General features: G+C 41.6%; 1 protein-coding gene across 1 annotated transcript in view; it reads left to right on the top strand.

Moving 5' to 3' along the window:
* Opn5 (opsin 5) overlaps positions 1–23,080 on the top strand; it is a 52,014-nt gene that overhangs the window by 11,678 nt on the left and 17,256 nt on the right. Inside the window, exons 3-6 of the mRNA XM_021150004.2 lie at positions 3,119–3,289; positions 6,813–7,147; positions 18,379–18,620; positions 22,342–22,399. Coding sequence (XP_021005663.1) covers positions 3,119–3,289; positions 6,813–7,147; positions 18,379–18,620; positions 22,342–22,399 — 806 coding nt within the window. The remainder of the gene's footprint in view (positions 1–3,118; positions 3,290–6,812; positions 7,148–18,378; positions 18,621–22,341; positions 22,400–23,080) is intronic.

The raw sequence follows: 23,080 nt of genomic DNA on the forward strand, positions 1-23,080 counted from the left end.
TATGTATATGTATATGTATATGTATATGTATATGATGTGTATGTACTTAAGTTCAAATTGAGAGAATGTGAGTGAGATGCCCACCTCTGTGGCCTTTCACTCTCCCTGTTCTGAATTCAAGGCATGGTTTCTCTTTCTGCATAGATGACCTACCTGCTTTCTTCTCCCAAGTCCCACTACTCAGGGCTTAACTCTGAGTATGTGATGTTACACCTGGGGTTAGAAACCATATCAACCTCTCACAGCAGGAGTGACTGTATTAACAGATTCAGTGAGGACAGAAAACTCATGAAATAAGAATTCATGAAAGGTGCAATGGAAACCTTTTAATAAAGCTTAATATGTGTTTTGGGATAAAAAAATTCTTAACAAGCTAGAATGATGAAGGAGTATCTTTGATTAAAAGTAGCAAAATTATCACATTCAATAATAAAAGCTTTAAAGGTCTCTCTCTCTCTCTCTCTCTCTCTCTCTCTCTCTCTCTCTCTCTCTCTCGTTCTGTGTCATAGTCTCATGTAGCCCAGGATGACAACCAACTCTCTAATAAGTAAAGGTTGATTTGAACCTCTGATATTCCAGACTCTACTTCCCAAACCCTACAGCCGCAGCAAAATGCTGCCATGTTTGACTTGTGTATCCTGAAGTTGAACCAGGACCTTGGGTACCCCAGGCAAACACTCTACAAACTGAGTTGGAACATCAGCTGAAACCAACAGAAACATTTCTTTTAGAACTGGTCGATATATGGATGCCTTCTATGATCTATCTACTTGACATTACTCTATAAAGCTTATATATTGTAATAACACAACAAATGAGTATAAAACTATAATTACGTGTTAATCCTGAGACTACACAGGGGAGTATCAGCAGGCTTGGGGAGCTACTGCATGACATGCATAAAGGTTACAATTCCCAGCCTTGAAGTATTTTTTGGTGTAAGACCTATTATCCTTTCACATATATATATATCTGAAAATAGATTCATCTCTGATATGAATTCTGGACACAATTTCCCCTCGGTCCATTCCTCCTGGCTCTCCCCCATCTCCCTTCTCCCCCTGTCCACTCCCTTTCCATCTCCCTTCAGAAAGAAGCAGATCTCCAAGAGACAACAACCCAACATGACAAAGCAAAATGCACCAAGACAAGGCAAAAAAACCATCACACTGAAGTTGGACAAGGCAACCCAACAGGAGACAAAGGGTCCCAAGAGCACCCAAGGAGTCTTAATTTTATTTTTCATAATCTGTGGAGTAATTGGTAACAGCAGCAGCAGCAGTCTATAGTTAATACACCTGGGCATCAGATACTTTCTGAATAGGAAATTCGTAAATGTTTTGAATATTCACCATCAACGACCATAGTTGTACCCTTTGTTGGGTATTGTTTGAGTAGCCAAGTATGTTTGCTTTGGAGGCCAAGACACAAGTCCTCCAATAACTTTGGTGTGGCTGAATAGATGTGTCAAGGTCACTGTAGACAACCTTGTTCCCAGGAACGCTATTCAACACTCCAACTTGAATATCTAATTTTGAACAGGAGGAGAACAACAGAGTCCCAGACAGTCAAGGAGGAAAAATCAGTTTAGGAACATTGTGCTTTAGAAGAAAATCTCTCTCGGATGTTTTATTGAAAATGTAGTGTCTGTCTTGCTCATCTTTAAAATGAACCACTTTAGGTTAACAAGGATCACATTGCTGTCATCACCCTCTGGGGTCACATCTATTGTATTCCTTGAAGCCAAATCTCTTTGAGGCAGTTATAATAGTAAGGAAAGTGATACTTAACTTTCAAAAAGTTCTTTGACTATTGGGATGAATGAAAACTTTTCAGGGTAATTTCAACTTTAGTTCCTGAAAAACATTAGTGCCATTTTAAAAATAGTTGAAAGGTATTTTTGAATCATTTTATTAGCATATATATTAGCATAATATGACACTTTCATACTTGTATATAACATATTAAAATCAACTCACTCCTTCATCCCCCTTTACTCCCCCATCCTTCTCACTAATTCCTTACTATTTTCCTAACAGTCCTTTATCTACCTTCACATCTTTTGCATGTGTGTCTCAATGAATTATATTAGAATTGCTTACAGGACCTGGTCCCACCTTACCAGTGCATATTTCTCCCTTCCTCAGCAGCCATTAAGTACTTATAAATCTTCAGAGAGGAATGGGTACCTATGAGCCCCTTCCCTCCCATAAAAGGATGGTGATAAGCTTAGCCCACCTTGTACATGTAATCACATATGCCATGAGCTCAGGATTGTGACAGTCATGCTATGCCATTTCATGACATGACATGTCTAATCATGAAGTCAGCATCCTGTATAGCTCCCTATCCTTTCCTGCAGCTCTTACAATCTTTCTGCTTCTTCTTTTGAGTTGTTCTCCAAGAGGGTGCGTGTTAAAAATGTCCCATTTACAGCCTGACATTCAATAGTCATTTATCTTCAGTAGTTTGGCCAATTTGTGAGTCTTGCAGTCACTACTGCTAACTGTAAAGCAACATTTGTCTGACCAAAGCTAACAGCAACATTAATCTATGGGCAAAAACATAGTTATGCAGAAGGCAGCTCATGCCTCTTCACAGAGTCCAGGACTTCCCAAGCCATCAGCTTTTGATTAGGTTTACAGTTCCACAAACAGTTCTCCTACTTCTGGAGCAAGCCTCAAAGCCAATTAGAAAATCGCTGGTTACTCCTACAACAGTTGTGGCATTATTCCTTAGTGTACAAGTAGACTCATGGGTTATTATCGAACACATGATCAACAGATGAATGGGCTCCCAGCAGTTTGCAATGCCCCTTCAAGCCCTATAAAGCCAGCAAGGAGGAAACGGTTTTCTCGTTCATCCCAGTACCTGCTGATCCCTTTATGTCTACCACCAAGACCTGTTGTGTCTTCATTTTATTGTTGTGGGTCACCTATGAGCTGTCAGAATTTTACTAATCTATCCATTCTGAGTAATGAAGTGTGTGTGTGTGTGTGTGTGTGTACTCACTCTTTGAAATGTGTCTGGGGGGGGATGAAGGGCCAGCTGAGTTGAGTGAATATGTGAAGATTTTAACCTTCAAGTAGCTTCATTTGATGACTGCTTGATGCTCTAGTTGTAGGCAAGCCGTTCACCATCATCTCTTGCTTCTGCCACCGCTGGGTGTTTGGCTGGTTTGGCTGCCGCTGGTATGGCTGGGCTGGATTTTTCTTTGGCTGTGGAAGCCTGATTACCATGACTGCTGTCAGCCTGGACCGCTATCTGAAGATCTGTTATCTGTCTTATGGTAAGTTGGAAGGTCCCTTGTTCCCTGATAGGAAAGTTAGATGATCGGAGTGTCAGAGCTGTGCATATTTTCTACAGTAAATAAAGGTTATTAATGACTTCAGTGACCAAGAACCCTTCTATTCATAGCCTATCTTGTTCTACTGTTTATTTAGATTTGACCTGTGTTGATGTATGTTTTCTTTAGTATGACTTTTACAATATGCCTACAGCTTTCAGATGTCTCACTTTCTTGTATAAAATACTGCAGTGTCTACACAATTTACTCATGTGGAAAACAAAAAGAATAAATGAAAAGATCAGGTCTGAGAGATTTAGCTGATGACTTCAGTTTTTATGTGATTATAAGAACTGTTATCTATGATTTTCCTTTAGGATTCAGGTTCCCTAAGTTTTCAGAGAAGGGGAATTCGAGGATGTTCTCCAGGTTTAGAGAGCCATACAGATGTTGCTATCTAAAAGGATACATGCACTGAAAAAAGGCTCTGCGGATCCCTTGTGGTTTTGGTAGGTAGACGAGCAGCTAAGAGAGCCAGCAAGGCAGCTTTAATGGATTTTCCAGACCTCCATATTTTAGAGATTAGACTATTTTACTAATTAAAGTTTTAGTATGTGTGGTTCTTTGGATCCTGGAAATTTATTGATCCAGAAGGAGAGAGATTTGGGGCACTTAATTTTAATAGTAAGAATCAGACCTAATCAGGGAGAGGTTGTGACTTCCTTTGGGTAAAACAGCTTGGACTAACAAACTGTTAGGTAGTGTGGCTGAGGCTGCAGGACAGAGGATGGGCAATGTATAGACATGGCAAAGAATGTTTTCTTTTGTCCTTAAAAAGTTTTTCGTGCTCTGAAGGAGGACTCTGAGGGACTCTGAAGGAGGCCATATATGGGGCAGTGGGAGGGGAGTTGCGAGTGTCTTCAGGATTCAACGCTCATTAAAAAATTGCACCTCTTTTCATAAATGTCTGAAACTTCCCATTGAAACAGCCTGAGTCAAAAGTTCCAATAAGATAAAATCATACAATTATGCAGTTTGTATGATGTTAGAGCCCAGTTCTTACCATAACCTTGTTTTCTCGCACAGCAAATGGATTTTAAATAAAACCATAGCTTTTATAGACAAGAAGACAAAAAGTTTCAACTTCCTGGGAGTATTTGGGGAAGACTAATCCTTGATCTCTGTTTTAAAATGTCATCTAGAGTTTCAAGTTTGTATCAACTAAAGAGAGGATGCTATCCATTTCCAGAATCATAGCAGGGCATGAATGCTGTAGGAGAAGTGTATATACCACAAGCTTCTTCTAAGCTTGACTTCCAGTGATGTTTCACCCTTTAACCTGCTTCACTATTGGACCTTCACACAGTGTTCTCTAGCCTATCGGAATTTAAAAGGTCACTCAGGGACATGCAGACATATGTGGTGGGAAGCAACCACGTAACGTTGTAAGTGGTCATTCCTGAGAGATGACCCTTTGGACTCTTGAATAATTCCAGTGACCAGTGTCGGGGAGCTTACTACTGCTCAAGGCAGCCCATTCTCTGATTGGTCTGCTCTCATTGTTACAATGTTATTCCTTATATTGAGACAAAACTGCCTCCCAGTAACCTCCACCCATTGGTCCTAGTTCTGACTTCTGGAGCACCACAGAACCCATCTCCTAATCTACTCCCTCCTGTACTTGACAGCCTTTCAGCATACTGGAATGTAAGTATGAAAGCATCTCACTCAGTAACCCTCACTATCAATGCTTATCCGTATGCCTATGCACGTCCTTATGAAGCTATGTCACAATCTCTGCCAGTGTCTGACGCGTTAGGATGGATAATCAAGAGCTGATGAACCTTTGTGGCTACCCGATTGCTACCCTTCTCTCGTTGGGCTTGAGGAAAGTTTCTATTTCATGATGTGCAATGCCATGTATTTGAGTAAATGGAGACGACGGAGCATAGACACAATTTCTTCTGTTTCTTCTTAGTGATCACAACACACACACACACACACACACACACACACACACACACACATACACACATACACACAGAAGAGTAAATGTTCATATTAAGGTCTAAGTTAAGAGTTTGCAAAGTTGACACTATTTCATTTACTTTAAACATCATCAAAACCTTTAAGCAAAGACTGGGGTGATCGCTCAGTTGGTAGAGTGCCTGTTTACCATGCACAGTGCCCTGTGTTCTGGCCCCAGCACCACATAAAGTAGGCCCAGTGGGAGTGTGCACCTGTCATTCCAGTTCTTGGGTGTGGAGGCAGGAGGATCAGAAGTTTAAGCTCACCCTCAGCTCCACAGCCATTCTGAGGCTAGCTTGGGTCAGAGTCCATTCCTCAAAGCAAACAAACAAGAAAGCAAAGAAGCTAACAACAAACCATAAGCAATGGGCCAACACAACTTCCCTTTAATGTTAAGAATACTGAGCACTCAGAAAGGCCACCTGGAAGAAGTCACACTGCACTCTGAAGAACCGCAGTCTTAGTGACTTCACTCTCACTTGCTCAGAACAGAAGCAGCCCCAAGTGCATGTGGAAAGAGTTAGGGTTACTCTGTGTTTTTTTGATAGTTCTTCCCTGCTACCGTGCAGCCGAAGCAGCAAGGAGCCATCTCATTCCTCTTCTGCAATATGCTATGGGAGGTGCAGAGATTCCCATGACTGCTGCAAAAGAGCTAGATGACCTGGCTTTGGTGACTGTTGAACTTCGCGAAATGATCACTAGTGTTTTACAACTTAATTAAAAAATAAATGATTGTAGCATTTCTTTTTCTTGGAATTCCCTTAGAGAGCTCTTTGTCTCCCACTCCTTTGTCACCCCCGGTCTTCTTGAAGACATTTTTCCCCCCAGAATTACTTACACAGTATGTGTGACAACCTAATCACATTGCTGCTCTCCCACCATGCCGGTGTACTCTCCGACTGTCCCAAGAATAACATCCAAGGATTCAAAAATGTGCATGAATTTCTAAGCACAGTCATTCATTTTAACACCACACCACAGATTCAGGTTCAAGACCCGCCAACCCCACTCAACAAATTCCTAGGCAAGGAAGAGATATAGACACAAAAGAGGTTTGAGAAATAAGAATGTTTTCAAGACAAGACGAATTCTTTGTGATTTTGCACCTCCTGGGAAGGACTGTCCTTTCAATTCTTAGACAACTCACTAACATACTCTTGAGATGTCTTCCCAAGCTCCCCCATCGTCTTCCGTGTCCTCTCCTCTTTGTGCTGTCCGCTCTCCCACCCTGAGCCACTTCTCCCTCCCAAAGCTCCTAGGTGCCTAGAGAAAACTTTCCCCGTGAATTCTCTTCAAATTGCATCCTCCTGGAAAAAGCCTCCAGCTCTGGAACTTTCCCTGCCTTGACTTCACTCTCCCCCAGGCTTCAGTTAATCTGTCCACGTCTCCCAGAATTCAGTGGAATAAATCTTTGGAGATGGAATTTGACATGTCCAGGGGAGGTATCCGGGCTCAGGGTAGGTTACATGTGGGTAATGCTCTTTTTTTCCACCTCCAGGGGTCTGGCTGAAGAGAAAGCATGCCTACATCTGCCTGGCAGTCATCTGGGCTTATGCTTCCTTCTGGACCACCATGCCCTTGGTGGGCCTGGGGGACTATGCACCTGAGCCCTTCGGAACCTCGTGCACCCTGGATTGGTGGTTGGCCCAGGCTTCAGGTGGGGGTCAGGTGTTCATCCTGAGCATCCTCTTCTTCTGCCTCCTGCTGCCAACGGCTGTGATTGTTTTCTCATATGCAAAGATCATCGCCAAGGTGAAGTCTTCTTCTAAAGAGGTAGCCCATTTCGACAGTCGAATCCATAGCAGCCATGTGCTTGAGGTGAAGCTGACCAAGGTAATGGTAACTGTAGACCCTTTATAGGTGTGGCTTTTTAGGGAATGTCAAAATGTCAAAAGGTTGGGGACTGTTGGGACCTGATAAAACCTAGAATCCCTATTGGTTGTTTATCCATGCTTGAACTCTTTTAGAGCTTATATAAATTACTGTAGTCTCACCCTTCTGTTCCCTAAACTCTCCACACAAATGCACACATTTTAAGTATCTACCAAATTAGTGTAGTGGATTTGATGGGCCTATTTTCTTTATTGAACTACATGTTGGTCACACACACACACACACACACACACACACACACACACACACACACACACAAATATGTAATACCTCACAGTTTGCACCATTTTGCTTGGACCCTGGTAGGCATTTTAAGGTCATCCTGCCATCCACATTGTCTGCTGGTTTATCACAGAGCGTTCCTGAATGGTTGGATCCTTTGGTAAGTGTGAAGGAACACAGTTGGCAGTCTTTTAGATATTATGGTAAATGGAGAAAAGACCATGGAATTTGACAACAGATAAAGGTTTGGATTCCACCATAAACATTGCCCTGTCTGTAACCCAGCACTAGACATCTAACTTTTTAAAGTTAGTTAATTGATTTATTACATGGTAAATAAAATATAATCACATTACTGCCTTCCTTCCCTTTCCTCCTTCCAGCCCCTCCCATGTTTCCTCTCACTCTCACTTATAGTCTCTCTCTCTGTCTTTGATTATTATTGTTTTACACACACACACTCCTATGCCCACTCCCCAACATGTACACACATGGACCTACACATTGACAAATATGTAAGGTCAACTTGCAGAGCCCATCTTTTTCTGTGACACCCAGCTTCTTAGAGTCTGTTTCCTCACTGTGGAACAAGCATAGTAAATTTGGGTCTGGAGATACAACTCAGCCCATCTTGCAGGGGAACTAAGTTTGCCTTCCAGCATCCGCATGGTGGCTCGCAGCTCATCAGGGAAGAGAGGAATGAGATTCAGGCAAGTGTTTGGTTCTGTTCGCTTCTGCATTCCACAGCCCAGCACTTGCTAGATGGTAACTGTGATGGCTCCATTGCATACCTGAGTAAAGGTGGCCTTGATAACTGTGAACTGGTCCTTTGAATTCTGGCTCAGGTACCTCTTTCTTTGGCCTTGTAAGCCACCAGAAATGCTCATGCTGTATACACATGAAGCAAACTGCACCCCCCCCAACATAAAACAAAGGTAAATGTAGGGGAAAAACCCAGTGTAACTTCCCATTAGGACATCCACCTTGCAGTCCCACTGTTTTCAATTGATTTCTACTGAAGCAAGAAGATACAATCTCACAGGGACCCTTTCTCTGTCTGGAGAAAAGCCTTTTCTCCATTCAGCCTGGGCTCAGGACTGCTCTGCTTCTCACCCACTCAGAGCTTCTGTTCTCTACAATGCCACTGGTCTAAAGTGTGTAACTCCAAGGCTATATAGTCCAAGATCTCAGTGGCAAAGTAAGTCCAGTGTCTGCATCCTCTTAAGTATTTCTAGCTGGGTTATCACCTTGACTTGCCTTCTTTGGGTCTGAGCTCATCTAGCAGAATATGAAGTGGTATCTGTCTACAACCCCTTTTAAACCTGCCATCTCCTCTAGTTATTCTTTTTCAGATGGTTTCTCTGACTTTCATAGTATACATACTACAGACAGAAGTATAGTGTGTATTTGCATGTACATATGTGCATCCTTCACACAAGAGCACAATATTTTTGTGCTCTCTGGTTCTATGGCTCAACATCATCTCACTTTTCTGTCTTCAATTGACCCCGTGAAACAAGTTTAATTATGGTCAATAAAGGCAAATTCAGTAGCATCAGAGACTGCCCTTCTGTTCCCAGAGCTGCCTGTGCAACCTGAGGAGGTCTTCAAAGTGTCATGGTGCCAATTGGTTAGGGATCCTGGTTGGTATTTTGTTCTTTACTGACCTGTTTTTTTTTTTTTTTAAATGAGGTATCCAATTCCTTTTGGTCATGTCATAAAGCACTGTGCATGTTCTTTATCCTACCCACAAGGCCTCTGTAGGCAGTGTTTCTACTCTCTGCTATAACTTGTGCAGTAGATTCTGTGAACTTGGCTAAGAGCCCATGAGGATGGCATGCATTTTCAGTTTGTACATCCTCATTGGTGCACAAGGTCCTGTTGCTTTGTTCATACCGCCCTGCTCTCTGGTGCTTGGCTCAGAAAGGCCAGTTCAGGATACGCTTTCAACTCCCCTGACATCCTCTCTTGTCTCTGCACTACAGACATTTCACCTATTTGAGTGGAAAATTTACTTGGATTTTCTTGCTCACTCTTCACATCTCTTAGGCCTCTTGCTGGGGACAGTCAATTGTTTTTCACCCCCGCCCCCACACACACCCTAAAACCCCCAAAGCTTTTATTTCAACTATTTTACCCTTCTGTAAGTTTCATGTTTCCTCCCTCCCTCCCTCCCTCCCTCCCTCCCTCCCTCCCTCCCTCCTTTTCTTCCTTTCTTCAGATCTTGTGTATCCCAAACTGGCCTCAAAAATCACTGTTTGAGTCTCGTCTTGGACTCCTGGTCCTTCTGCCTCCACCTCCCAGGTGTTAGAATTACAGGCATGCTTTACCATGCCCAGCTAAGCTTAAATTTCTATTTTGAAACTGAGAAGCCCCAAGATGAATATCTAGTTATTCCATTGGGCATTTCCACTGGGAAAAGTATTCTCACACTGAAGCGAGCCTCTTGCAGCTCATCTAAGAAGGGGGATAGTGCTGTGGCTTGAAGGTAAGGTCAGAGAGGCTACCTCTGTTTTTCAAACATTATTATTCAAGTACCTTGGCATTCACTATTTGTTTATTAGCATACACTAATCACCTATCATGTCCAGATCTGTAGTTAATATGATGATCCCGGATTTCTCTTAATGTCCCTTTCACTACCATAAACCAGCTCTAACTGTCCCTGGATAGTGTAAGTCTCCCTAACACAGGTCCCATCGAGTCAAATATTTGTCTCTCTCTTTTTTTTTTTTTTTTTTTTTTGCAAGAGAGTGAATGAGATTTAGGCAAGTGTTTGGTTCTGTTCTCTTCTGCATTCCACAGCCCAGCATTTGCTAGATGGTAACTGTGATGGCTCCATTGCATACCTGATTCAAGGTGGCCTTAATAACTGTGAACTGGTCCTTTGACTTCTGGCTCAGCCATCTCTTTCTTTGGGACATTTGGTTTGTTTTACTCTTTTTTTTTTCTTTGATTGTGAAGTCTTAAAAAACAAAAAACCCCAAGGTACGATCTCTGTTTCTCTCAAGTGACTTGTTTCATTGGTTGGCCTATTGATTGATAACCTGCCAGTGAGGTGTGAGATTCAAGACACTCCCTATGTGGAGGCTATGGGAAGAGGAATGGTTGCTCTTTTTAAAAAACGAATTATTATTATTATTTACTCTTATTTTTTATTGGATATTTTCTTTATTTACATTTCAAATGTTATCCCGGTTTCCCTCCCTCCTGGAAACACCCGATCACATTCTCCCTCCTCCTCCTTCTATGAGGGTGTTCCTCCACCCACTCCCACCTCCCTGCCCTCGATTTCCCTACCTTGGGGCATCTATTGAGCCTTCATAGGACCAAGGATCTTCCCTCCCATTGATGCCTGACAAGGCCATCCTCTGCAGCTGGAGCCATGTGGAGTCCTTTGTTAATGGCTTAGTACCTGGGAGTTCAGGGGGTTCTGGTTGGTTGATATTGTTGTTCTTCCTATGGGGTTGCAATCCCCTTCAACTCCTTCAGTCCTTTCTCTAACTCCTCTATTGGCGACCCCACACTCAGTTCAATGGTTGGCTATGAACATCTGCCTCTGTATTTGTAAGGCTCTGGCAGGGCCTCTCAGGAGACAGCTATATCAGGCTCCTTTCAGCATGCACTTGTTGGCCCCCACAATGAAAACTAATTATTTATTTCTCTTTGTTCTCCTTAGCGTTTCCAAGCTTAAAGGTCAATCCTCAGAGAGACATTTTAAAAAATGGAATTCTGGATTTCCTCTTAAAGATGTTTCATAGAAACATCATTACTTCTTGAGAATTGCCAAATTTCTAATTAATTTGCAATTGGATGCTCATTCTTGAGATTTCTTGTTCAATGTCTTTCACGACTAGTCCATAGGGGCTATAGGGACACTTTGACTTTCTTCACTTCATGTCCCCAGAACCCAACGCATCACCTCTAACATGCTAAGTACTTAATATATATTTGTTGAAGGGAAGGAAAAAAAAACCTAAGACACAGAGACATAACAAAACAAAATGAATTTCAAAGTAGTAGTCATTCCCAATTGTGCCCCTATTTCAAAGTAGTAGTCATTCCCAATTGTGCCCCTATTTCAAAGTAGTAGTCATTCCCAATTATGCCCCTAGCCCCAGAGGACATACACTGCTTACATTATTAATGATTTTGGTGGTCAGTGCTTGAACCCTAAAGAAATCTCCAACTTTTAAAATTGTCTTAGAGGAGTATGGGTGAGAGGAATATGATTCAAATTAAAAATGCAGAAAAAAAGCCAATAGCTTACTTTCCAGCCTCTCTGCCTCTGAGCTAGGACATACATGTAGACCCCCATCACCAGGCATCCTGTCATGTGTCTTAGGGTCTAGTGAGGGCAGACCCAGGCCCAGAATCCTCACACAGGCTGGTGTTTTCTACATCAGAACCAATCAATTGCTGGGATTTGAGTATCATCTATTTCTGAATCTCAACTGTAAGCTAGAGCATCTTTTGATAAGTTCTGCTCTATTCAGCATAAACCAGGGCTATTACTCATAAGTCAGACTCTAGACTCACCCTCCTTGGGCAAAGTCATTCAGTGCTCAGGGCCTTAGGTTTTCTTATCTGTGGAAGGATGTGAGGTAGAGAGTGGGGGAGGGGGCAGTTAAAATCAAATGACATCATCATTGACTTGAAAACTCCAAGATTCTGCCAACATGTTGGGTCATTTAAAGGCCTGTTGTGGTAGTTTGACAAAAGTAATTTGAGTTGGGTCCTGTAGCTCTTTGCTCTATTCTAAGCAAGGTTGTCCCACCTAAGGACTTTGGCTCACATATAATGAACACCTCTCCTTCAGGTCTCATATTTTTTTTGAATAGGCACTTGGAGATTATCCCCATTCATTAGATCAAGCCATTGCTTAGCCCGGGGATATCATGTTCAGTTTTAGATTTAAATTCCCGAACACAGATGGGCAAGCTGATATGACCCAATTTGTCTCCTCTCTTTTCAATCACAGCTTTTGCTTGTTTTTAGAGTAGTGGTATTTTAAGGTTTGAGAAAATTGCAACTGGAAAGTGTGGATTTTTTTTTTAAAGCATGAGCTCATATTCTCTGCTTGGATTGTAGCCAGGGCTAACAGATGGCAGGCACCCCAAAGACTCCAGAAAAGTTTCTTTGCAAGTTTGGGGAAGAGGGTGTGAGACAGTTGACCTCCCTTGTCATTCTGTGGGTAACACAGAAAAGCTCAAATTGGGAATGCTTAGGCTGTTGAATGAATTAGGCTCTTAGAAGGTAGCCTGAGAGCCCAGACACTGTTACTTGTGTATTTGTATGTGTGTGAGGGAACTGAGGGACAGGGAAGCTACAGCAACAGTTCTATTCCATTCTCTTCTTCTTTTTGCTTTTCTTTTTGTCAAGACTATTCTATCCCATAATCAGCTTCCAAACGCTGACACCATTGCATACACTAGCAAGATTTTGCTGAAAGGACCCAGATATAGCTGTCTCATGTGAGACTATGCCGGGGCCTAGCAAACACTGAAGTGGATGCTCACAGTCAGCTATTGGATGGCCCAAGGAGCTGGGGGGGATCTGCAACCCTATAGGTGGAACAACATTATGAACTAACCAGTATCCCGGAGTTCTTGTCTCTAGCTGCATATGTATCAGAAGATGGCCTAGTTGGCCATCACTGGAAAGAGAGGCCCATTGGACATGCAAACTTTATATGCCCCAGTACAGGGGAATGCCAGGGCCAAAAAGTGGGAGTGGGTGGGTAGGGGAGTGGGGTGGGGAGAGCATATGGGGGACTTTTGGGATAGCATTGGAAATGTAAATGAAATAAATCCCTAATAAAAGAAAAGACTATACTCTGCAGTACAAGTTGGCCTGGGACTCACACTGAAACTAATATTGGCCTTGAACTCATGGCTATTCCCCTCTGCCTCTGCCTCTGCCTCCTGAGTGCTGGGATTACAGGTGTGCATTCATGCTGGCTTCTGGTTTTTCTGCATTTAAATAGTATCACTCAGAGACAAGCATACACACTGTAAGGCAGCTGCCCTAGAAATGAAATCACTATCTTTAAATCCAACTTTCACTAGTTGTGGGTAAATCTATGTACTTGCTGAGCAGGTCTATTATAATATATCTTAGTCTTTTCATCCCATGCTTGGACCAATCACACACCTTCGAGCAGTGAGCTGGAGTCTCTACCACTACCTTCTCTCTGTGCACCGATCTCTCCCCAGGCACTGAATTAGGATGACTATTGTTTGTTTGGTGATGTAATTCAAATTTGCTATTGGTGGAGGAGTCATCTTATCTCTTTGGCCCCTCTTCTGGGTTTTACCTTTCACATAAATTCTATGGCTTTCTCCCATGTATTTCATTATTCTGTATATCGTACAGCTGATGCCTGACTCAAATCCTGGCAAAGGAGCTCCTAGTGAGGAACTGGACTCCTCTTCTGAAATGCCTGTGAATACAGCAGCAGTTTTTTGTTCTTCTTATAGTCAGTGGGCTAACCTAAGATTGAGACTATGGAGAGGCACAGTACCTCATAGCCAAAGACTCCTGAACAATCCTTCTACCGAGTCCCTCACACTGAGAGGGATACTCTTTGCTTAAAACCCTTACCTGCTCTGATGAGTCAGGGTCATGTATAACTTCAAATATTTAAGCTTAGCCCATTAGGACCCTGTTAACAAGTTAGTTCACTGGAATGGAGCTCATCCAGGTGGCATGACTTTGTATTATTTACTGCTAACTTGAGCTACAGCTGGGGAATACTGACATCCTTGTGTCTTCTGTGGCAAATTATTTCAAGCGATGCAAATTGCAGATGTGTGATTCTTTTGTACAAGCTAAACATGAATTTTGTGAGAATTTCCTCCCACAAAACTGTCTAATTCGGGAACTGGGGGTTTTAGTGCTTTGTCAGTGAACCAAAAAGAGTGATGGGAGCGAAGTCACTAAAAAAATAAACAACCTGGGAAGGATGGTGGGTGCTGGGGCCTCTGGTAGCACTGGCTCAAAGATGGCTGGGAGGTAAATGTTGGAAAATTGGAATGAGATTGAAGTGGGAAAAGCAAGAAATGCATTGATGAAAACTTTAAGCTCAAGTCTAAGCTCTGGAAAAATGTCACAAAGGTTTTAGAGAGTGTGTGGCAAATATATTAAAATAGCTTAAACATTAATGAGTTATCTAGTTAATTAATTGACTTAGGCGTGTGTGTGTGTGTGTGTGTGTGTGTGTGTGCATGCCCATGATTGTTCCATTTCATGCATGGATGTCAAAAGACAGCTTGCAAGAATTGGTTTTCTTTCCCCAGTGTGAGTCCCTGGGATCAAACTCAAGTTGTCAGGTTTAGTGACAAGCACCTTTGCTCTGTGAGTTATCTCACTCAGCCAGACTTAGTATTTAAACGATTGATATTGCAATATAATTTAAACGAATGATGTGTGATGTAATTCAAACTGAGGTCAAAAGGAATGAATGTGCCTTGCTTTGATGCTGCGTCCACACACAAGCACCGTTGTTTAGCACGTTTCACAACACATTCTACCCTTATCCCTTCTGTGCTAGACTCAATTTCTACTTACTGTGATTTACTTGCTAGCCAGAAGCTCCGCCCACGGCACTTAATTTGTTGTTTTGAAATCTACAGTACATCTAGTTCTTTATCTTATAAGGTGTAACGGTACGAATGTTATAAACCTTTTTTTGTTCCTATTGCACATTCCCATAGAAGGAGAAAATATTATGGGCTTTTTGCTAATCTATTTTCTGTCAATGGCTTTGGCGACAGTACAGAAAATGGATTTTGAGATGACATAAAACCATCCTATTACTCATCCTAGAATCAAAGATGGGGCTATGTTAAGTCTCTATGCAGCTGCTAACACAAGCTTTATTTATGTAGCTAGTGTTTATTTGGGAATTTAAGAAAAAAGGGGTCTCACTTCAGGACATCTACTCTTTACAAGCAAAAAATCACACTAAACCAAACAGAAAGGACTCCTGGGTATGCTTCTGTAGGATGATGGAAGAGCAGGTTCAGAGGGAGAAAGTGGCGAGTGTTTAGTTGCAATGGATTAGAAGTGTTGATTACAGAAGAGAATTTTTAGTTTAAGATGCAGAAGTATTGTTGCAGGACCCAGCTGAAGTCCTGGGCTCATTTGATTCATCTCTTGGGGAATCCATGTTTGCTGAAAAGTGGAACAAACTGCTCACTACTGGGGTTTTTCTTGCCTAACATTAGATTTGAAGATGAGCTTTTAAACTCTTTCTTTTCTTTTCTTTTCTTTTCTTTTCTTTTCTTTTCTTTTCTTTTCTTTTCTTTTCTTTTCTTTTCTTTTCTTTTCTTTTCTTTTCTTCCTTCCTTCCTTCCTTTCTTTCTTTCTTTCTTTTTTTCTTTCTTTCTTTCTTTTTTCTTTCTTTCTAAAAGATTTATTAATTTCTAGTCGTGTGTGTGTGTGTGTGTGTGTGTGAGCGTGTGTGTGTGTGTGTGTATCTGAGTGTGGAAATGTGCAAGTAAGTACAGGAGCCCACAGGGGCCAGAAAAGTTATTGGATTTTCTGGAGCTGGAGTTATAACTGGTTGTGCATACTGGGCACTGAATGTGCGTCCTCTGAAAGACAGGCTACTCTCTTCAGCCTTTTGAGCCTTGAGATTCTTGAGTGAACGTTTATAACTGCAGACATTAGAGCATATTTTCCAAGCTGTGTGTATGTGTATTTTGGGAGATAGAGCACATGCTAAGCAAGCATTCCATCAATAAATTCAGTCTTTTACTTCATTCTTTCGTATCTCACAAAGGTAGGTTTCCATGGCAACACATCCCCCATCCATGCTGCTCTTTAGGTCACAGACAAGCTTTGGATCATTCCCTGGCCATAACAATTATGCTTCTGCATACTCATATGGAAATGCACGTGCATATGTATGAACACACACACACACACACACACACACACACAAGCTTTATTGTCAGAAAACTAAACATCCAGCTGTGCCATTAAAACAAAGGAGCTTCTATAAATATTTTATCATGTATATACAGCAGGTTTGGTCTCACTTCTTGTCATCAATCCTCTTCATAGCTCATCATCACCAGGATATCAAGGATGGCTGCTGCCCTTTTAAGTTAGGTGATGGGAAGATGAATTAAACAGATCTTTGTTAGCATTCTTACATCTTCCCAAGATCTGAGGAGACTCAGAGATAAAAGTGAGCTTCACTAAATATCAAAGATGAATTTGATTAAGTCCTTATCCCTGTTCCTGTAGTCAGGGGAGTTTAGACCTCTGATTGGTCTGATCTGAGTCATGTGCTACCTGTAATGTCAACTTCATAAAACTAGGAGGGTGAGGAGATGCTGGGAACTCTAAAGTTGAAGATACACCAAGAAGATTAAAATAAGTACAAGCAAACAAAAAGGGAAGCATGTTCAGGAAGTTGACTTAAGTATAATTTCATTGTTCATCTCACTGGAAAAAACATCAGTGTAAGGACACTTAGGACTTAGTAACGCTTGCTTTCAAGTTGAGCCTGGAATAGCTCACTTAAAATAAAATCCAGAGCCTGGGCTTAATTTTCTAGCATTAGTACTCTCATTGAAACACTCTTATTTATTGTTTAGACATTTGTCTAAATGAATGTGCTAAGAGTAGAAATTCTAAGTGGGCAGGGATGTGTCTGCTTTTCCTTTCTATGTCTTCTACACAAAGCACAGATTCTCAATATGATTTGTCTGAATGAATAAGGAACGGTCAGTCTCTCTAGCTGCTGTTGTCTCTCAGCAGTTTCTTCCTATGGGTTCACCTTCCATGTTTCTGCTCATGAACCTCTGAGAGCTGCAGAGCACGTGGAGCACAAGGGAAGCTCAGTAATATGTTTCACATGAGTATTGTCTCTCCTCCAGGTCTCGCCAACCCGCACGACTTTCCCACATCTAGATGATGCCCTCACTTGTTTCTGTACAAACCCACTCGTGCTTGGGATGTTTTACTGGTATTTCTCTCACTACTACTATTTCAACTTGTCCAAGTGCAGGATCTAGGCAACATGAACCATGAAGCTCTTACTCCTTCCAATAAGAAACAAATGTTCTCTTCTGAGCTGGAACCCAAACCATATTCAGCTGTGATCTGCTACTATTTGTACTCTAGAAGGAGACAGGGGCATTCTGGGATGTCCCATAGTGCCCAGTTTAATGTCTTGCCAAAAGCATTTGCTAAAACTGTTTGTTTACCTGAACTGAGATAATTTGTCAAGATCAGCAGCTATAGGGCGGTAGTTAGGGTTACATCATTACAGGGACTGGGTTTGGGATGGTGAAAACCAGTGAGGGTATTTTAAATTGTACTGCCAATCAACCTGTGTTCTGACAGTTACGATGCTAATTTTGTGAGAGAAAAATCACTTCCCATGTTGCTTTGTCAGAAGCCCTGTAACTCTTTTTTCTTTATATTTGGGAAATTTCTATAATATGAACCTCAAATTGTGAAAATCTTGAGGAGAAGAAATAACATTTCATAGAAATCTTTGAAGAAACTGCACGTTAGAATTTAAAACCAGGGCAACACTTCTCAGTTTCCTGAGGCAAAAGATTCCATCAAGATGAACTTATTTTCTGTCAGGTCTTTAAGTGGTTGTGGGTTGAGAACTCTGGCAAGCTCAAGAGAACTGGCATTCTTTTATTATGATCTCGTGCTTCAAATGTAGGCAAAATCTGACAGCTATTACAGGGTTATAGTTTGAGTTTTTGGGTGCATTCAAATTCTAAAGTGATGAATGGATAGGCCATGTAAATGGGATAAAGAATTGTGCCAAGTTCTCAGAAGTTCATGGGAAGCAATTCTTGTGGTCAAAAATGAATGTTTTCAGAGTGAAGAACTTGTTCCTTTTTCACACTGATAACTTACTCTGGATTGCTTATGAATTCTCTTGATCCTGCTGTCTGTTCTTTTCCCTGTGCCAGGTGGCAATGCTGATTTGTGCTGGTTTCCTGATTGCCTGGATTCCTTATGCGGTCGTCTCTGTGTGGTCAGCTTTTGGAAGGCCAGATTCCATCCCCATACAGCTCTCCGTGGTGCCCACACTCCTTGCAAAATCAGCAGCGATGTACAATCCAATCATCTACCAGGTCATTGATTACAGATTTGCCTGTTGCCAGGCTGGTGGTTTGAGAGGAACGAAGAAGAAGTCTTTGGAAGACTTTAGGTAAAATTCTGAAGCTAGAAAGTAATTATGTTTCTTTGTCTTAAAATGCTGTGGTGAATTTAAGTAAACACTTGGGTTAGAACTAAATTCCTAAGTAGTTGGGTTAGGAGGTTTCTGGTTTACATTCATAAAAATACCGGAAGCCAAGTCATCAGATATGTATGGGTTGGATGATGGCCAGATATTGAGAACAGCATTCTGGTTTTGATCCTAGAGCAACCAGGATGCCATTTTGTGCATATTTACTGGTTGTGGACTTCCTTCTGGGATATTAAATCCATATCAGTCCAAGAATACTGTTCTGTGTGGCACTGATTCAACAATAAATTCATGTGAAGGAATTATTTGCCACTGTTGTTCGGGTCATCAGAACTCTTGGCTAAAAAATGCAAGGACTCAAGCAGAAGTGAGAGTGAAGGGCAATGAAGCCATTCCTCTCTCTTTATCACCTCTGCCTGGTTCTTTTAGTTATATTCTGAAAGATAGAAGCTGTTCTTTCTCTTATTAGATGAAGAAATAGGTTTAAGTAAGGGTAAGATTGGAGAAGCTGCTCTTATTTATATAGCCCAAAGACAGTAGGGTAGGAATTGTTACTTAAATACTAGCTTTTCAAAAAGTTTATACTGTTTTTGATGCACAGTGTACAAGAGTTTGAGACTTCAGAACTTTTTTTCCCTAAAGGTTCAATACTCAGAGCGAGGAAAGAGCTGGGCCAGTAGTGGTGGGGAGATCTTCTGTGTCCATGAGTTGCCTATCTTTCGATAAAAAGTAGAAAATGCATCTCAAATCATTGTCTTGGCTAAGGAGGTAGAGGTTTCAGGGTCTCCGTTTCTCTTTAATTTTTACTTGGTGACAAGGTATTATTCAACACTGGTTTTCTTTAATAAGAGGTATTAGAGAAAGATCAGGAAGATCTGGAATTTTATCTCTCACATTGGCCAAGTGATAACTCTTTTGAACTTTGATTTTACTACTCTATGAATATATGATCAAATAAAAATCATAAAATTTATAAATAAATATCAATATTGTCATTGTTGCTGTGACAAAGGGACAAGATCAACAACTTGAGATGGAAGACTATGATTACCTGGATTCCTTATGCAGTCGTCGCTGTGTGGTCAGCTTTTGGTAGTCTCTGTGTGGTCAGCTTTTGGTCGTCTCTGTGTGGACAGCTTTTGGTAGTCTCTGTGTGGACAGCTTTTGGTAGTCTCTGTGTGGACAGCTTTTGGTAGTCTCTGTGTGGACAGCTTTTGGTAGTCTCTGTGTGGACAGCTTTTGGTAGTCTCTGTGTGGTCAGCTTTTGGTAGTCTCTGTGTGGACAGCTTTTGGTCATCTCTGTGTGGTCAGCTTTTGGTAGTCTCTGTGTGGTCAGCTTTTGGTCATCTCTGTGTGGACAGCTTTTGGTCGTCTCTGTGTGGTCAGCTTTTGGTAGTCTCTGTGTAGTCAGCTTTTGGTAGTCTCTGTGTGGACAGCTTTTGGTAGTCTCTGTGTGGACAGCTTTTGGTAGTCTCTGTGTGGACAGCTTTTGGTAGTCTCTGTGTGGTCAGCTTTTGGTAGTCTCTGTGTGGACAGCTTTTGGTAGTCTCTGTGTGGACAGCTTTTGGTAGTCTCTGTGTGGACAGCTTTTGGTAGTCTCTGTGTGGACAGCTTCAGTTTCCCATAGTCTGACTACTGAAAGGCAAATTAGTTGCTTAAATCCTAAGGATGAGATGAGTTGATAATAGGAAGTTGTAATAACTGAACGGAAGGATGTGTGGGGAAGGCCGATGTGACCACTATGGATGGGTGGCCTTTCACACTGTTAGTAGTTCATGTCTTCTCTTTGGAAACGAATACCTAAATCCAAATACAAACATGTGTCTTTTCAGGAAGCAACAAAGCTTTGCCCTTATTAGCTCTTGAGTTTTTATTGTGAATGCAGGCAGGGAGAATAGAGAGAATCATGTTCACAGAGAATTTTGGGAGACAGTAACGGAACACTTCTTTATTTAAAAACGAGAACATGACAGGGACCGCTAGAAGCACATTTCACCTAGCTCAGAATTTTTCGACAGACTAGTTCTGTGATTTGCACGTTTATTCACAAGTGTGAACAGCACATAAATATTTAGCATCCAGCAAGGGAAAGAGGGACAGAAAGTGACTTTGAGCCACAAGGCTTTAGGAAACTCAGTCAAGCAAGAGACAGCTCAGTTTGCTTGTTCTCATTAAACATTTATATGAAATTCTGTGACTGTTTTTCTGAAGAGGACTAAGGCTGGTTCATCTCCCCCCCCCCCCCATTTTCTGCCTCCTTTGGGGAAGCTGGCAACGGGGCTGAGGCAGTGAAGAGACTTTGGGTTCTACAGGCTGAAGTGTCTCTCAGGAAACCATTTTGAAGAGGTGTTGAGCTGTAGGCTTTACAAGGGTCTGTTCCAGAGTAGAGCAAATGGGTGGAAGGTGGCTATCAGAGTTTATCTTATAAATAAAGAGAATAAAAGGAATTCTTGTTTATCTTTGTTCTTAAGAGGCTACATGCTCCTAGGGTGACAGGAAGTGAGATGAAGCCAGTTCAGGGCAAGTCACTGGCCTGAAATGAGGTTAACTGAGGATATCTTTGCTCCTTCTGTTTCTGGGATCTGAACTGGATTTGCTTTGACGAAGAAAACCATTGAATTCAAATAGAAAAGCTACCGGATCGAATGCGAGATTGTGAAAGTAAATTTTGAGTTAATTTGAACAGTCCTAGCAAAGTAAAACAGAACTTTTCCTTTCCACAGCCAAGCTCCCTGAAGTTTTGGCAGAAGGTAACGAGTCAGTCAAAAAACAAAACAGACCCTAAAATTCCTAACATAGAGAAGATTCCTACTTGAAATGACACAGCACTCTTCACTCGGTGTCTACATGTAGCCTCTTGTGGCTGAGTAGTGGAGTTATCCCAGGAACTCTGAAAACCTCACCAGCAGAGACTAGCTTTTCACTGGTCCAGGCTGCACTGGTGTTTCAGCCTTTTGACTGACTCTCTCTCCCAGGTGGTTCTCATTACAGCCATGTTTGAAAGATGATAAAAAGAGGCTGAGGAGGGAGCACTGGCAATGGAAGGCAGAGTTACAGTTCTTTGCAGAGACCTATGAGGTCATCTGTGGCTGCTGACAGGAGAAATAGACTTCATATGCTTTCACAGAAAACAATATCCAAAGACTCAGTGGGCTGTGCTATATGGGATGGAGGCCTTTCATGTTTCGAATACTTTAGATGGTTGAGGCCCAGGGGAAAACAACACCCTAAATCCTGGGTTACCTGTTAACCATTAAGTCTCCTTGACTGCCCTAATTTGCAGGCTGCATTTCCAGATGAATGAATGCAGTGAATTACAGCTTTTATATCACAGGGAATGAACTGCAAAGTGGAGGCCTGTATGTGTAAAGCTTTGCCCAAGAGATACTTTTCTTTTCATTTTAAATATTCTGAATTATTAGTTTTCTTCTCCTTTAAGCTCAACTCTTATGTTGATGGTCTTTTTTCCCCCAACAAGTTTTTTATACTACTTTATACAAAATAGTTTTTAAAAAAAATTTTATACATGTATACAATACATTCAGTCACACCTGCTCCTCCAGGCTCCTCCGAATAAGTAGTAACAGTAGTTAAGGTGACATGATAATATGTGCTCATGCACATACATACATGTACATGTGTCTGTCTATATGCATTTTCATGTCTCTCCTTTTCTTTCCAGGCTGCATACTGTAACCGCAGTCAGGAAGTCTTCTGCTGTGCTGGAGATCCATCCAGAGGTATGAAGATGGACACAGCATCACTCATGGACACACTTATTCACATCCTTGCCTTTCCACTCTTCCTAACATTCAATCGTGGCCTCACTCTTGCCTTTATATTATATTTTTATATTTTGTATATTTCCCCTCTTTTTCTCGAATCCAGGGTTTGTTAGGATATTGCAAATGGAAACAAGGCTAGGACTTTCTGAATATTAGGAAGGACATCTTTGATATTCTCTTTTCCTTATGATAAACCTATCCTTATGCCAAACAGGATTTGCCTGAGATATTAAGAAAATGTTTACAAGTTTTATTTATTAGGTATTATTTTTACTTTTACCATCCTGACATCTTTTTTTTATCATTAACACATTGACATCATATCATTACCTCCTCCTCCTCTCGATCCTCCTCCCCCTCTTGCTCCTCCTCCTCCTCTTGCTTCTCCTCCTCCCGCTCCTCCTCTTCTTCCTCCTTCATTTCTTAGTGTAGGGTCAGGGATGCTGTGTCTGTGGTTTACTTAGGCAGCTGATCACTGGGATGGTGTAGGGCCATTTGGTAGGACTAGGTCTCAGGACTCTTCTCTTTTATGGTGGCTGAGTGTTGAGTTCTATGCTGGTAGTGATGGGAAGTAGTCCTCAATGGAAATCAGCTTTGTCTGAAACCCTTAAGTGTTTTTCTTGCGTCTCTGAATCT

This window comes from Mus caroli, unplaced genomic scaffold (assembly GCF_978045245.1).
Source record: "Mus caroli unplaced genomic scaffold, Mus_caroli_1 scaffold_18, whole genome shotgun sequence".
NCBI classification, from domain to species: domain Eukaryota; kingdom Metazoa; phylum Chordata; class Mammalia; order Rodentia; family Muridae; genus Mus; species Mus caroli.